General features: G+C 40.2%; 1 protein-coding gene across 1 annotated transcript in view; it reads left to right on the top strand.

Moving 5' to 3' along the window:
• Window positions 1–6,650, top strand: part of tln2b (talin 2b) — a 49,829-nt gene extending 43,179 nt beyond the window's left edge. The window contains exons 51-56 of the mRNA XM_078256987.1: window positions 425–549; window positions 2,724–2,849; window positions 2,951–3,013; window positions 3,137–3,319; window positions 3,417–3,542; window positions 4,465–6,650. Coding sequence (XP_078113113.1) covers window positions 425–549; window positions 2,724–2,849; window positions 2,951–3,013; window positions 3,137–3,319; window positions 3,417–3,542; window positions 4,465–4,593 — 752 coding nt within the window. The 3' untranslated portion in view covers window positions 4,594–6,650. The remainder of the gene's footprint in view (window positions 1–424; window positions 550–2,723; window positions 2,850–2,950; window positions 3,014–3,136; window positions 3,320–3,416; window positions 3,543–4,464) is intronic.
• The last annotated feature ends 7,774 nt before the right edge of the window (window positions 6,651–14,424 follow it).

Below are 14,424 nucleotides of genomic sequence, written 5' to 3'. Positions count from 1 at the left end.
AGGGTGGGGGTGCAGAACAGATTTCCCCAGAGCTCAACGTAATCTATGAAAACATCATTCCATCTGCTTTACCAAGCTGTTCCCAAACAGCTCTGTTTTATGGGCACTTAAAAACCTATATAAAAAAGACAATGATCCATCAAATGTGCATTTCTTCTTACTTTTAGGTTATGTTATTTAACTTTGAGGCATTACTGTCATACTGCAAACAATTGTTTGGAGTGTTTAGAGCTGATGAGTTTTGCTGCAGCTGAAGTAGGTGGAGATTTAGCATCTCTGTGATGCCTGGATTGTGTGAATGAGTGATCACTGAAGCATCATTTTGACCTCTTGTTACATAAAAGTACAGTAAATGTTATCACCAGAATTATTGCACTGGTGTTCATGTTGAGACGTTTGATTATGTGTTGATGGTCACTTTCAGGCTCAGAGTGTGTGGACCCTGAGGACCCCACTGTCATCGCAGAGACTGAGCTCCTCGGAGCAGCAGCGTCCATTGAAGCTGCAGCCAAGAAACTAGAGCAGCTGAAACCCAGAGCCAAGCCAAAGGTAAAAGTGCCCATTTCAACCCTTTTCAGTCCACACAAACCCACACACAACTTTCTGCCGTTAATCAGCAGGGAGACGATGTGGGCCGAAGGTAGGAAAAGGTGACGCTGACTTTGAGGTGTAGTCATCTTTTTCAGTGACCGAGCTGCTATCTCGCTGTCATTAACAAAGAAGATCTTTTTTCTCCTTACACATATGTTGACTCAGACATCTGGTCCAGTGAGATAACATATGATGTCGGGAAAACTTTCTTCGAAGGCACTTTTGGTTATTTTGATATTTTGAGTTGTGTTGCCAGGAGACGCAATTACACTGCTGGGTTTTCTAGCTTATGTTGGAATAAGTTCAAAATGCGTGATGAACTGTTGTGACCCTTTCCGAAAGAAAGGGCGTCTGTCTAATTGAACTTATTTCCTTTGTTTTATTGCAGTGTTCCTCATTTCTAAACTAAACTGAGGGGTTATTACAGAGGTTATTCTTGCTTAAAGAACTTTACCGCATAATACACAGAGAAAATAGGCAAAACATGGGAGATGGTAGTGATAGTGCCTTTGGAAAGTGACATGACTTTTATGTTGTTCTATGTGCAGTACAGGGTTGTGTTTGTGGTGTGCCACTGCATGATTGTTTTGTTTGTTTATCTGTCTCTGGAGACTGTATAGTTGGACCCTAGTGCTCTTCCTTCTGTGCCTGTAGTGCTTTTCCCCCTTTTCTAAACCTCTTCCTATACACAGAGTGATTGTCAGTTCACTCTTCTGCACGTATGATATACATTAAAGTATATTTAGGTTACCCCACTTTTAATAAAGCCCTTTCAGTTCACCCCTATGCACATATGATATACATTAAAGTATATTTTGGTTGCCCGACTTTTAATAAAGCCCATATAATGCTCTGTCTCATACTATAATTCCACAGCTACAGACTGTATTTATGAGGACCTTTGTGTTTATGAAAGGGGATTAGTGAGTGAAAGGCTTTGCCTTTTTTTAGATGTCAGTGTCTCCCTCTAGTGATCTAAATCAGCTTTACCAAATACTGAATTGTACTGTTTATTCTCTCATGTGAGGACACACTTTTTTATGACCATGCCTTACCATCGCCTATATTTAGAAACTAGCTAAAACATTTGTCCATCCATCTGTGTTCATGTACTGTGCACACATAATTATTGTTTAGAGCGATATGATTATTTGAAATTACAATGTTTGACCCTTAGTTTTTTCCCCCGAGACAGAGCTAAAAACTACCCCATATAATTCTTAGAGGCATTAAGCTACCCTAAGGTCTGTAAAATACCCCCATCAGATTGAAACAGGTGTTATTTGTCTGAAACAGCTTGGATTCTCCTTCTTTCACCTCTTTACTCCCTCTCCTTTCTGCTCCTTCGTCCCTCCCACCCTACAAGGAGGGAGGGCTCTTGTGCTCCCAGCATGCCTCCTTGCCCTGCCTCCCCCTCCTTCTCTAAGCCGTTGTAGACCTGGAACCCTTCTCTGCAGGGCTCTGTCTGATATGTTTGATATATTAGGTTGTTATTCAGTCCAACTATATATCAAACATATTCCTACAGTGTCCCGCCCTGTCTCCAGCCACGTGTGCCTTATGTGTTTATGGAGGTCTCTGGTCAATCACATGCTGTTGACTGCTAAGGCAGAGATTTGTTAACTGTCTCTGAACTGATGCACTGGGATCTTCATAATGGTGTTAAGTCCAGGTTTGGGAATTGGGATATCATGTTCGATTGTGCTTTTTGTGAAAGAAAGTTGAACATGATAGGTTATGCTCAAGGCAGTAGCCACCATTGAGGACACTGAGGTCATGCACACAGTATTTTGTGAGTTTTAGGAAGCTGGAGGGGGTTACATACTACAACAAATTAATACTTGTTGGATATTTTACAGGCTACTTTTTATATTCTCTGTATGCCAATTCTACTTAATTTAGGCCTATTAATGAATATATTTCCCAACCAGAAGTTTATTCCTGGCAGTGTAGAAAAGGCTTTGAAACAGCATTTAGACCATCATGTTGGGGAGTAAAATTGACAGAGAATACAGTTAATGACAAACCCCACAATCATGATTTAGTATTTATAAAATCCTGATTACAGCCCTAGTTGACCTGGTAGGATGCTAAAGTCTATATAGTAGTCTAATATGTGGTTTTACTTTCAGCAGGCAGATGAGACGCTGGATTTTGAGGAGCAGATCTTAGAAGCAGCAAAGTCTATCGCTGCAGCAACTAGCGCTCTTGTTAAATCTGCATCAGCCGCTCAGAGAGAACTGGTGGCACAAGGCAAGGTCAGTCAACACACCTACTCAGACACTCAGCAAGATTCTATGCATTACTAATAATATAAAACAACATATGCATTATGTTTTTTACCCAATGTCAACCTCAGGTAGGATCCAATCTGGCCAATGCAGTGGATGACGGCCAGTGGTCACAGGGTCTTATATCAGCTGTAAGTTCCCTTCAACACATTTACAAATGTACACATGCTGTATAAACCTTTTTATTGTTACCCATATTAAAACAAAATATAAACTCAACCATAGAGCATGTGTGGATTTGTTGCTTGGTGTAGGCACGTATGGTAGCGGCAGCAACCAGTAGCCTGTGTGAGGCCGCTAACGCCTCAGTGCAGGGCCACGCCAGCGAAGAGAAGCTCATCTCTTCAGCCAAACAGGTTGCAGCCTCTACGGCTCAGCTGCTGGTGGCCTGCAAGGTGAAGGCTGACCAGGATTCTGAAGCCATGAGAAGACTACAGGTACACTAAAAGACAAAAAAAGTTTGAATGTGTCCATGGAACTGTGTACACACAGATTGTATGTATGCATGCTAACTTTGAAATGATCTGTTTGAAGGCTGCTGGCAACGCAGTGAAGCGAGCTTCAGACAACCTGGTGAAGGCGGCTCAGAAAGCAGCATTTGACAAGTCTGAAGATGACAGCGTGGTGGTAAAGACCAAATTCGTTGGAGGCATAGCTCAGGTGAGACAAAATCCTGAAAAATGTTTATGTGAGACCAGTAACAGAAATCATTCATATTTTCCCCTTTTTACTGCATGTTTGCACCTCTCACTGATATGCCAAAATGCCACAGTCATTTTTTTTATTTTGCAATGAGTTTCTGTGGATAAACAGCTCATCAGCCACCCACAGCTGCAAAACATCACATCTCTTGAAGCCTTGTGAAATGGCTTCATTTTCATATTTGCAAAAATTTGAAAGTAATTGAGTGAAAGTGTCTCTTTTTCAAAACTCCATGGTGCCACAGGAAGCTTTACTTTTCATCATGATTGATTGGGTTCCTTTTTCAGTCAGTGTTGCACCCCAGCTGGGCATCAGTGAAACTCACTGTCTCATTGATGTCTGATTATTGTCACACTGAGGGGAGCTTTGGACGGCGTTGTCTCTTTAACTAATTTAGACTGTGATTGACCTTTCTTTTTTACTTTTTTTTTTTTTAATGGCCCAAATAAGTATTATTATCTTCAAAATGTTATAGCCTAACGCTAACTATATTTACTACTATTATACATTTTTATTCTGAAAACAGTTCATAAAATATTTTAATCTGACTGATGAACAACTAGTGATTGACAGCTGTTTTTGTTTTTTTTGCTGTAATGTTTAAACGCTTCAATTCTACACGCATCACAACCAATCTTCTCCACTTAAAGAGATTCTATGAAATGTTGGTTCATTTTAATATACCATAAGCCATACTTTGTCTCTATGACATGCTGTTTCCTGTATTTTTCTCCAGTGTGTTGTGCTTGGAGTTAACAGACTGCACAGTGTAAGCTGAGTACTGTGCATCTATTGGTTTTCCATATCAAGTTATCCACAGGAATGGGATTATGATGAGTGGAAGGCAAAGTTTTCTGTCAGCTGTTCCCCTTCTCCTCAGATCATTGCGGCTCAGGAGGAGATGCTGAGGAAGGAGCGAGAGCTGGAGGAAGCCCGGAAGAAGCTGGCTCAGATCCGACAGCAGCAGTACAAGTTCCTGCCCAGCGAGCTGAGGGAGGATGAGGGATGATTGGCAGATGGGGCACGAGCCGCGCTGATGACACCTTCTTGTCATGGGGAGATGTTGCCGATTGTTGTACGATTGGCTGCTTTGCTCTCATATAACCGAGGAATATACAGCACTTGAAACAGGCCTATTTGGTGAGAAAGTGCCTGTGCTCTGTAGTGTATTTATGTGCGTGTGTGACGTGTGTATGTATTTGTAAGTGAACGGCATTGACATTCAGAGTTCAATATGGAGAAGGTTGTTAAAGTTGTTACTATAAGCAAAGTTACTGTACAGGCAGTATGATAAAGTTGTATGATAAACGTATCATTGCTTTGTGAGTGTTACTGCATCATGAGCATTACCGACTGTTACAATCATGAATCGAAAATGTTACGAGTGCAGAAATCCTCTATAATCATTGAATGTTCTTTAATTGTTGAAGGTTTAGATCAAATATAAATGAACTGATGATCTCTCTGCAACTAGCAGAACAAACCTAAGGGTCCTTAGCTTGTATTCTAAATGTAAAAACCTCAAGGGGTTAATAAAAAGGCAGTAGGGGGACGCCTCATTTCACCACTGGCTTGCATGCACCATAATGTCTATACATATCAATGAAGCTACTAACCAATAGAGTAGTATAGCGTGGAAGGGCCCTTGTATTTTACTAATGAAATGTGAATTTGGGGTTTGCTGTTAAACCAGCAAATCTTTAGAAAAAAGGATTCCGATTAAACTATGTTGTCCAGCTTGACACCAAACAATGAGATCTGATTGAAGTAAATAAAAAAAATAACAGGCCACTGGCCAACATTAGCTCTAAAGATAAAGATATTTATTCTTGGCAGATTTGTTTTCTTAAAGAGCAGACAGGTGTTGTTCGGAGAATCTGGACTATATCTGACCAAATATGTCATGCTGCTTTTACATCATGTCACTTCATGAAGCCCCATCTGTTCTTCCCTCACATACACAGAGCTGTGTAAGGAACATATGTTTACATTATTTGTCATGTTTGTTCGCTCTTGTTTAATTCCTCTCCCATTAACACTGGCCAGATTTTGTTCAGGTACCCACTGTACTGTACACACACACACACACACACACACACACACACACACACACATATAGTTATTCTCCACTAGTCACTGCCCTCTCATGGTACAGGCATTTTCACTTTAGACTGACTGTCTATAGCAATACATTACAGTGAATATCCTAGTGGGATAATTTTAGTTGTAAGATTGGTTATGTTCAATGATATTTGGCTTTGGGCTTTTGAATGAAACAAGCAAACATTATGCACTGAAGTTGCTCATAAACATACACACTGAAAACAGCAATTGAAAGGAAAAAGCTTCAAGCTCTGATTGAGGAAACTAATTCAATGCTTTGTTTCTTCTTTAGTATATTAATGTATAGTATATTGGACATTTTAAGCAGTTCATCTCCTCAGTCTGTCCATGCCAGTGTCTGGACTGCATTGTGTACTAGTGCCTTACTTGAGTCTGTGAGCAGTTGAAGATCAGGCTGAGTGGGAGCCTGAGTCTTGTCCTCTCTGGATCAGGACATTATGCCAGTCTAATCCCCATCGGGGTCTTAATAAACTGTCACCTAGTCCTTTGCCATACAATACAACGCCTTGGCTGGTGGCCTACTTGCCTACAATATTATAATGCTGATATAAAAGGGCATCTGAGGATTTAGAAACCATGTTGGAAAACTAACACTAAACTGCATTCCATGAGCATGTGGCAATTTGTGTTTAAAGTCAAGAAATTGTTGAAATCATTATGCCAAGTCCCACTTAAATGTTGGACTCAAGAACTTCCTTGTTTCATTGTCTAACCACTATATAAAAATATATGTTTTTATCAGTAAATGTAAGAATTACCCTGAAATATATTGTCTAACTGATTTGTCCGAGTATTAACGAGAAATAGAAAACGTTACTAGCTCTGTTATGAATAGGTGTTGTGCTTTCTTTAACAGACTGCATTAGTTTTATGATTTGATGCTGTATGTATTATATTTATCTGGTCACAAAAGTATTTTTTGTATTCACCAAAAATAAAGAGTTTCAGTACCATTAGGATTATGTTGTCCTTTTTTTATTATATCGATGAATGTAGTGGACAATAGAGATGTCTCATAGAAAATCCTGCATTCTTTCCAGCAGATGTCAGTATTATCCTTCATAGTTCAGTCAGAGGGATCAGTGGATGTTGGGAGAAATATGTTCTAGTGGAAGGATTGGCAAAGTTTGCCAGACCAAATATGGACCTAGTGGATGTGCTTTTTGCCCCCTCCTCGTTCCCAGACCAGACCTTGAACTATGCAGCGATTCTCATTTAGATGTTTTGGTCAAGAATGAGAGGTCGCATAACTTTTGCTCTCTGGGTTTCACAGTTGCACAGCTAAAACCTTAGGGCTGTTTAGAAGTAGCCTAATATTGACATTGTGTTGGTCTGCTACTAACTCAAACTTGAACTTAGACTTGTCCTTTTCTTCCCCAGGTGATACAAAATCTTATTTCACTCTGAAGCTGATCTTCTTTCTGTGTCAGCAGCATACAAGGGCAGAGTGTGTAAACGATGGTTCGAAGTGGCCAGCACAATACACTGAGTCGTCCTAATGAACACCATATTTGGTTGTTTGAGTGTTTTGGTCTCATGCAAGGCCAGGCCACACAGTGGAGAGGGGAAACTGAAGCCATGTGTTTAACAGGGAGTGCCTTCTACTACTCTCCGTCTCTCTACCTCCCTCTCTCTCTCTCTGCCTTCAGTCCTATGGACCAGGAGGATGTTTATCTGGTTTACTTTGGAATTTGTGCGGCGCTATCAAAACCTCAATGGATGAATAATGTACAGCAGAGACGTGGGCTGGCCGAGTACGTCCTCTTACTGTCCTGAACTTTATGATTTCTGATTCTTTATGATTTCTGATTCTCATAGCTGTAATCAGGTTTCCACCTTAGTTTTACAGTCTATGGTTTCCACAAAGGTCCTGTATTTATATTACCTTGCGTGGTAGCTGGATTCTCGCGATATCACAAGATCACATGAAAATCCATCTTGTCAGGCTTCAAGTAAAAGCATTTGTGTCCAAACAGCAGCGAGCCGACCCAATCGGCGTCCGGCAAAGGAGCTACTGGCAGTTACGGGCACAGTTAAGGTGTGAGTGACGCCTGCGTCTGTTCGTTAAAAACAACAATGGCGGACATGATAAACAATCAAATCACCTGACAGGTATTTTTTGAAAGTGCCTGCCTTTTTCCAAACAGTTTCCAATGACGGCTTGTCAGATTGTTCTGGGTAACAAATCATCTGGCTCATCAAGTTAGCATTTATAGCCTCTTTCTGCAAAAAATCCGTTTGGCAGAAGAAGCATCATGGTCAGCATGATGGTTGAAATGAAAAATACAAAATATTTTAAGGGTTAACTTCAACCCATATCTATTTCTCAAGCTCTCTCTCTCTCTCTCTCTCTCTCTCTCTCTCTCTGTTCTTCTATTGGTTGGTATTAACGAGACTTCCTGTCACATGTCATTTTTCTGCACATGGAAGAAGGTATGGACTCCAGCTGCAACAGATTGTTAACACTAACATATGTCATTAACATCATCAACTAACCTCAACAACTTTTGGCAGGTCTATTGTTATAAAGTCATGTTGTATGGAGCATGTTCCAAACTTTCAGAGCTTTGTAAGGATCCCAACTTTTGCAAAAATGCCAGAAAGGTTAAGCTATAAATTACAGGGTAATGTGCACTGAATCATGTGCACGGAATCTTTTATTTTTTTATGAGTTTCTAAAAGTCTTATCACCAAATTGTAACTATTTTGCTTTGACATAGTTGTCTGTAGTGCAGCAGTGAGGCCAGTGTTTTTGTCATCTTAACAAGCCCTATTCTAAACTGCTGTTTTTGATCTATTTCATAAACGTGTCACAATAAAAAAAACATTGAGGTCATTATTTTTTCATCTTAACTGCCCAATCTTAACAGCATTAGTATGTACATCTATGTCTGAATAGTATTTCTATGGATGTTTATTTTTGACATATCACATGACCTCTGACCATGTGATGTGATGACAACAGATAAGGGTCATGGGTCACTACAATCAAACACACCTGAGGAAGGCCAGATTGTGGGCCGTGGGCCTTATTTTGCACTATTAAAGCATTTTTCGGAGCATTAAGCTGTTGTGTGGACTTTACCTTCTTTTTACATTTACTCTTTTGTCCTGCACCAGCAACTACCTGGATGTGCACTACATTGACTTTTTCTAAAAGTCTAATTACACGTATCGTAATCCTTAGCACTAACAGTGTACATCTCTTACATCCTAAATGTTTTATACTTGCTGTGTTGGAAGGTTTGATTTGCAGCCACTGCGACTTGTGCCATTCCTAATCCCTATAGCCTAGCAGCCGTTTAGTTTCAGGCTTTGTTACATGCTTGACTTCTCAAAAATGAAGCCATGTTAACTTGTGGTTAAACCAAATGACACTGGGTCAACTCTCCACTTTCATCGTTTTAGCACTAATTTACTGTATGTTAAATGGCAGAACAACATCAAATGCACTTGGCTTGATATTGGTTTCTTAAATCCATAGGATTATGTATTTTCCAGTGCAAATACCAGGCAAGTTGCTGTAGGCTCAGAAGTGAGACTGTGCAGGAATGGATTCATGGCTAGTGCTAAGAACAGCCTCAGTGAAATTGAGAGTTGTCACACTGGGAAGCTATGTAGCCAGTTATAGCATGTTAAGAATACTGAAATTTCAATGTTTATCAGTTTCGTAATTTGCCTTTGGGGGAATTACATTTACGGGTATATAACTAGACAAAACAATTGTGAATTCTTTATATATTAATAAAAAAATGGGCATAAATTTGACCACAGAAGAAACCTGCATGTAAATTGACTATCAGGTTGGCCAATGTATTTTTTGTTAGAACCCAGTTCTGTTTTTAGAAGGCATCATGGTCTTTTACAGCATAGAGAGAGGGACAGAGTCTCTGCCCCCAGCCAGTTTTCTCCACTTGTAGAGAAATGATGAAAGAGGAAGTGAGGTTTGGGAAAAATGCACATCGGGAAAGGCTTTTGGGTTTTGGGCTGGGCCATTTGTCCAAAGCATGCTACTGAAACTTTGCTTTTTTCACAGACATCTCAATCTGAGAGTTACTTTCTTTCTCACGTCTTTGTCTGGTCAAAACATTGGTGAATTAAGAGTTCTTGTTGGAAACTTTGGGAAATTTGAAAACATCTCTTGTCCTTTTTGGCTGCTTTCCAAGCATGCCTGCTCTTCAAGATTTTTATAAAAGTTTACAGAAGTAGAGGAAGGAGTTTTTTTGTGGTGTTTAAGCAGCTGAGTCAAGCCAAGAAACTTCAAGCTTGCCCAAGCTGATAAAACAGTGGAAATTGTTGAATTGTTCATGTGTTGAATGACTGTAGTTAATGTTTGGCTTTGGTCCATTTTGTAAGGAAGTTTCACACAGTCCAGACAGACCCAAAGATGGTATGGCAGAGAGAAGGTAGAAGAAAAATTATCAAAACTTTACAGAAATTTCCATTCAGCTTTCTTTTACTTATTGTTTATGTTACCTGTTTTGTACATTAAGCTATTGTGACCATCTTTATCCAAGTTCCCTTCAACAAGACTCTGAGGCACTGTATGTTTCAGGGATGCTGCCTGTGTAAAGTGTACATGTAGTGTATGGACTTTGTGTAAACACACTTGTACTATGTTGGCAAGTAAATGCTCCGAAAAAGCTGGAGGAAAGAAGCAGTGGAATATAGCAGTGACTTGGGTTTACCAAACATACCACCCCTCTGTCTGCTCTGAGAAGCAGGGCTTCCTAACATAAACCTGGGAGACAGCAGCTGATGGATGTAAAAGAGCCTTTTACGCAGGTCTGGAACACATGACTATTTTAGGTCATCAGCAGGGTCCTCCCAACATGTTGGCTCCGTAACCTATCCACTGTATAGCCTTTAAATTTAATGAGAAGTCTCTACAAAGTCTGTAGAGATGACTCCTGTGGTTTCATAACTCAGAACATAGCAATTGTCTATGTGTTGTGATTGCACAGAGCTAAAACTCATGAGGTGACTGTAATATTGGTCTAAATGATTGATTTCACAAAGATGAAATCTTCTCAGCCAAATCTTCTCTTCTTAACTTCTCAGCCAAATGTTATAGAAGTAATATTTTGAATGTCAAATTGCAGAATCTGTCCCACATTCTGGCCTTTATGTAATGCTACAGCAGACATAATTCACCCATTTCAATGAGATAACAGGTGGGTGGTGCTTTTGTGTGAAGTATGAGAGATAGTTACAGTCCCATTCAGAGTGCCCATCCTCTCCTGAGTGACAGTGTTCACTGTCTGTTTCTCCCATGACAGCACAGCAGCTCCTTTAGCCCTCATGTAAGGAAGGCAGTATTTCTAAGTCAGCAATGACAGCAGGGCTATATTGGGTCTCAGCCGATACTCAAACCCTGGGTGCTAATTTTGGACGACTCCACAAGTAACATCAGAAATATCTCTTAAACGCATTTGTGACTCCCAACACCCGCTCTTCCAAAGTCAGGCTTTTCTCAGGCTTTCTTTTTTCAGTTTTGCTCATGTTTTAGACAGTGTTGAGAATGAGCTGTGGAACAGGGGAACCGTCGGTCTCAGACTGGGCTGCCGACTGGAACTGATCTGCAGTGTCTCCTGGGATTTAAGCTGTCTTGAGTGAAACATAACACTCGTCCCTCCAAACCCTCTGTCTTAATAAGGAAACTTTGCTTGACACTCGTTAGATGATGGCCACATTTCTGCAGAGAAAAAGGTCCTTGGCTCCTTTTCTTCTCAGAATCCTGCGGTCAATCCACTCAATGCTCAGCAGATTTTTCTGAACACTGATGCCAATTTTTAAGAGAGGATTTGGGACAGCCAAGTTGATTAATCAGTGTGACAATTATGTCTTACATGGTCAGTTTGACTGTCTGCCCTTCTGCTGTATTTACTCAGCCAGAAACTCAGCTGATTTCCTTTGATAGATCCAGGGAGGGACCGAAAAACTTTCTTTAAAGTCTTTCCCAGTGGTGGAAAGTCACTATGCATATACTCAAGCATTGTACAGTTTTTCCATTTTATGCTACTTTATACTCTTCATTTTAGATATCGATTTGACAGTTGTAGTTATTTTCAGATTAAGATTTTACATAGAAAACTAATGATAAGCTTATTAATTACAATGCATTGTGAAAACATTTTGGCTTGTGACCCTTTACAAAAAAAGCAGTGTCTATTTGGGGCCCTATGGCACGATTCAAACAGTTCCACCAAAAACTGATTTCCCCTCTAAACTTCTCAGATGGTTTTATTTAAAAGCAAAGATTGGAGAAAAGTCAACAACAAAAAATACAACTTTGTGTAGCAGAACTTTTTTTTACTTTAGTTTTTTTCTATTGCATTAATCATATTGTGACCCCTTATCTTTATCTTGTGACCCTGAGGAGGGGGGTTGGAAACCACTACACTGCCCAACTGTATATAAAGATATTAAAACTAGCTCCACCTCAACCATCTATAACAGTAAAATGTTAAGTACTCATTGATGACATTTGATAATATCATATATAATAATATATTAGTTGCAGGGGCAATATATACTTTTACTGTTGATACTTTAAGTGAATTTTGCTCATAATACTTCTACTTTTACTTAATGCAGGACTTTTGACGTAACTTAAGGATCTGAATGCTTCTTCGACCTCTGGTCTTTCTCATTCTTTTGATGGGAGAGATGTGTTCTTTAGGCCGACTTGGAGCATAATTACCCTCTTATCGTACTGTATATTGTTATTTCAGACATCCAAGGCCTTGGGGCAGGAACTAACCAGACCACACCAAATGGATTTCTATTTATTCTCACGTTCCTGCAGTCTGACAGTTGTTTTATGACTAACTTTGCACAACTGTTGTATCTAGCTCCCTTGCTGTGTAGTGAGTCTGAGCCTGACTGGAAATCGGTCACGGCATCTGATCAAACATGGGGCTGCAGAAAGGCTTTGGTATAAGAATGCAGGTGCCGCAGAGCTGTGGGTTCCTGTGGCATTCCTTACTTTAGAAAGACCACTGTGACCCAGTCATAGTTAATGTAGCCTGCAAGCTTTCAAACTCAAAACACTCAAAACCACACTGGAATGTCTCATCACCATAGATTCTCACACACACTCCACATTATGGGTTTTGTTCAGCCAAGCTATGGTCATTTTGCGGTATGAAGTTCATATAATCATAAAGTTGATATAAACCTTCACTTTCTCTTTCTAATTTAGAAAACTGGACTTTTTGTTTACCAAAATGGAAAGTGTACATGATTATTCTCCTTCAAGGAGAGCTTAGATGGATTTTGTTTTTAAGAAAGGATGTATTAAGAGAAGTTTGTATTCACAAAAATAAAGAAAGGGAAACTAACATCCTACCATAGTAGTCTAGCCTCCTCGTCTTGCCATTGTTTCACTTCTCTGTGCCAGAGAGTTCTGACAGGCAGGACTGTAACAGGGAGAACAGTGGCTGCGCTGGAAGTGCATACCAAGAAGTTTTATAGCCCTGTGGAATGGAAAGAAATATTGAGTGCGTCTTTGGACCTCACAAAAAGCCCCCGTAACTTAGCCCTCTCCCCTGTCTCCTCTACCTCGCTTACACCAGAGAGCCCATATATGGACACATATATGAAAGATTCTCCCTCTGTGTGCAAACACGGAAACTTCTAGCCCTGGGACATGAGGGGCAAAAGATGGAAGGCAAATGTTTAAAGAGGGCTATCAACAAGATGCTGGGCAGCTGTTGACTGAGATACAAAAGAGCAAGCAACAATTTGTATACTGTGTAAGAGGATATCAACGAACAAGAAGCAGAGAACAGTGACCATTTTAGTCAACGATTTAGAAAGATCTTTCAATGGCCTCTGATCCCTGAAGGAAGAATTTCTGAGGACACAACTCAACTCAACAAATGATGCTGTGGAAGGAATCTCTTATCTGGAACTGGGAGAAGTTCAAGCTGCCTGTAAACAATCATTTACTCCCCATTTCCCGTCTTGCCCTTTACTGTGTACAAATAAGCACAACCAGTAAGAAAGTGTTGTTTTCCTAAATTGAAGGCAGATTTGTATTGCAGAATGTCAGAGAGATTGACTGTTCTGTTCCAGTATTCATGCTATGACATGCCTGGCCTTTTTAATTTTACACTAGGATTCTAGCATGGCATCCCACATGAGTCTGAAATGAATCGTGACAGTTCCCCCCGAATGCCTTCTCTGCTCCCCTCTTTTAGTCTAAGCTGACTGAGCAGCATCAGATATGGCTGACATTATTGCCTCTGTGTGTGTGTGTGTGTGTGTGTGTGTGTGTGTGTGTGTGTGTGTGTGTGTGTGTGTGTGTGTGTGTGTGTGTGTGTGTGTGTGTGTGTGTGTGTGTGTGTGTGTGTCCATCTGTAGAGGGGGAACACAAACAAACAGTCTGGGAGGAGCCCTGCCAAGGCCACAAATATTCCTCCATTATGACTTCTACCCACATTTGTGTTTGCAGTGCTGGAAGCCTTTTTGTATTTTTACAGCTCAGCTTGTTTTCTTTCAATAAGCTGTAGTTGTTTGCATAGTGTCACTGAGGCAAACTTGGAAAATTACATCTTAATCTCAATTTTGACCAATGCACCTGTAGAATCATAGGGATTTCTATGAAACAATATAAGACTAAAAAGTGGGTGCCCTAGTCCTGGTCTGTATGAGTTGCAGGTCTTTACAGTCAGAGAGATGACAGATCCTTTCAGTTAACAACAGCAACTTG

Source organism: Sander vitreus, chromosome 8 (genome assembly GCF_031162955.1).
Source record: "Sander vitreus isolate 19-12246 chromosome 8, sanVit1, whole genome shotgun sequence".
Taxonomy (NCBI): domain Eukaryota; kingdom Metazoa; phylum Chordata; class Actinopteri; order Perciformes; family Percidae; genus Sander; species Sander vitreus.
This window is presented reverse-complemented; position numbering and strand designations above follow the sequence as displayed.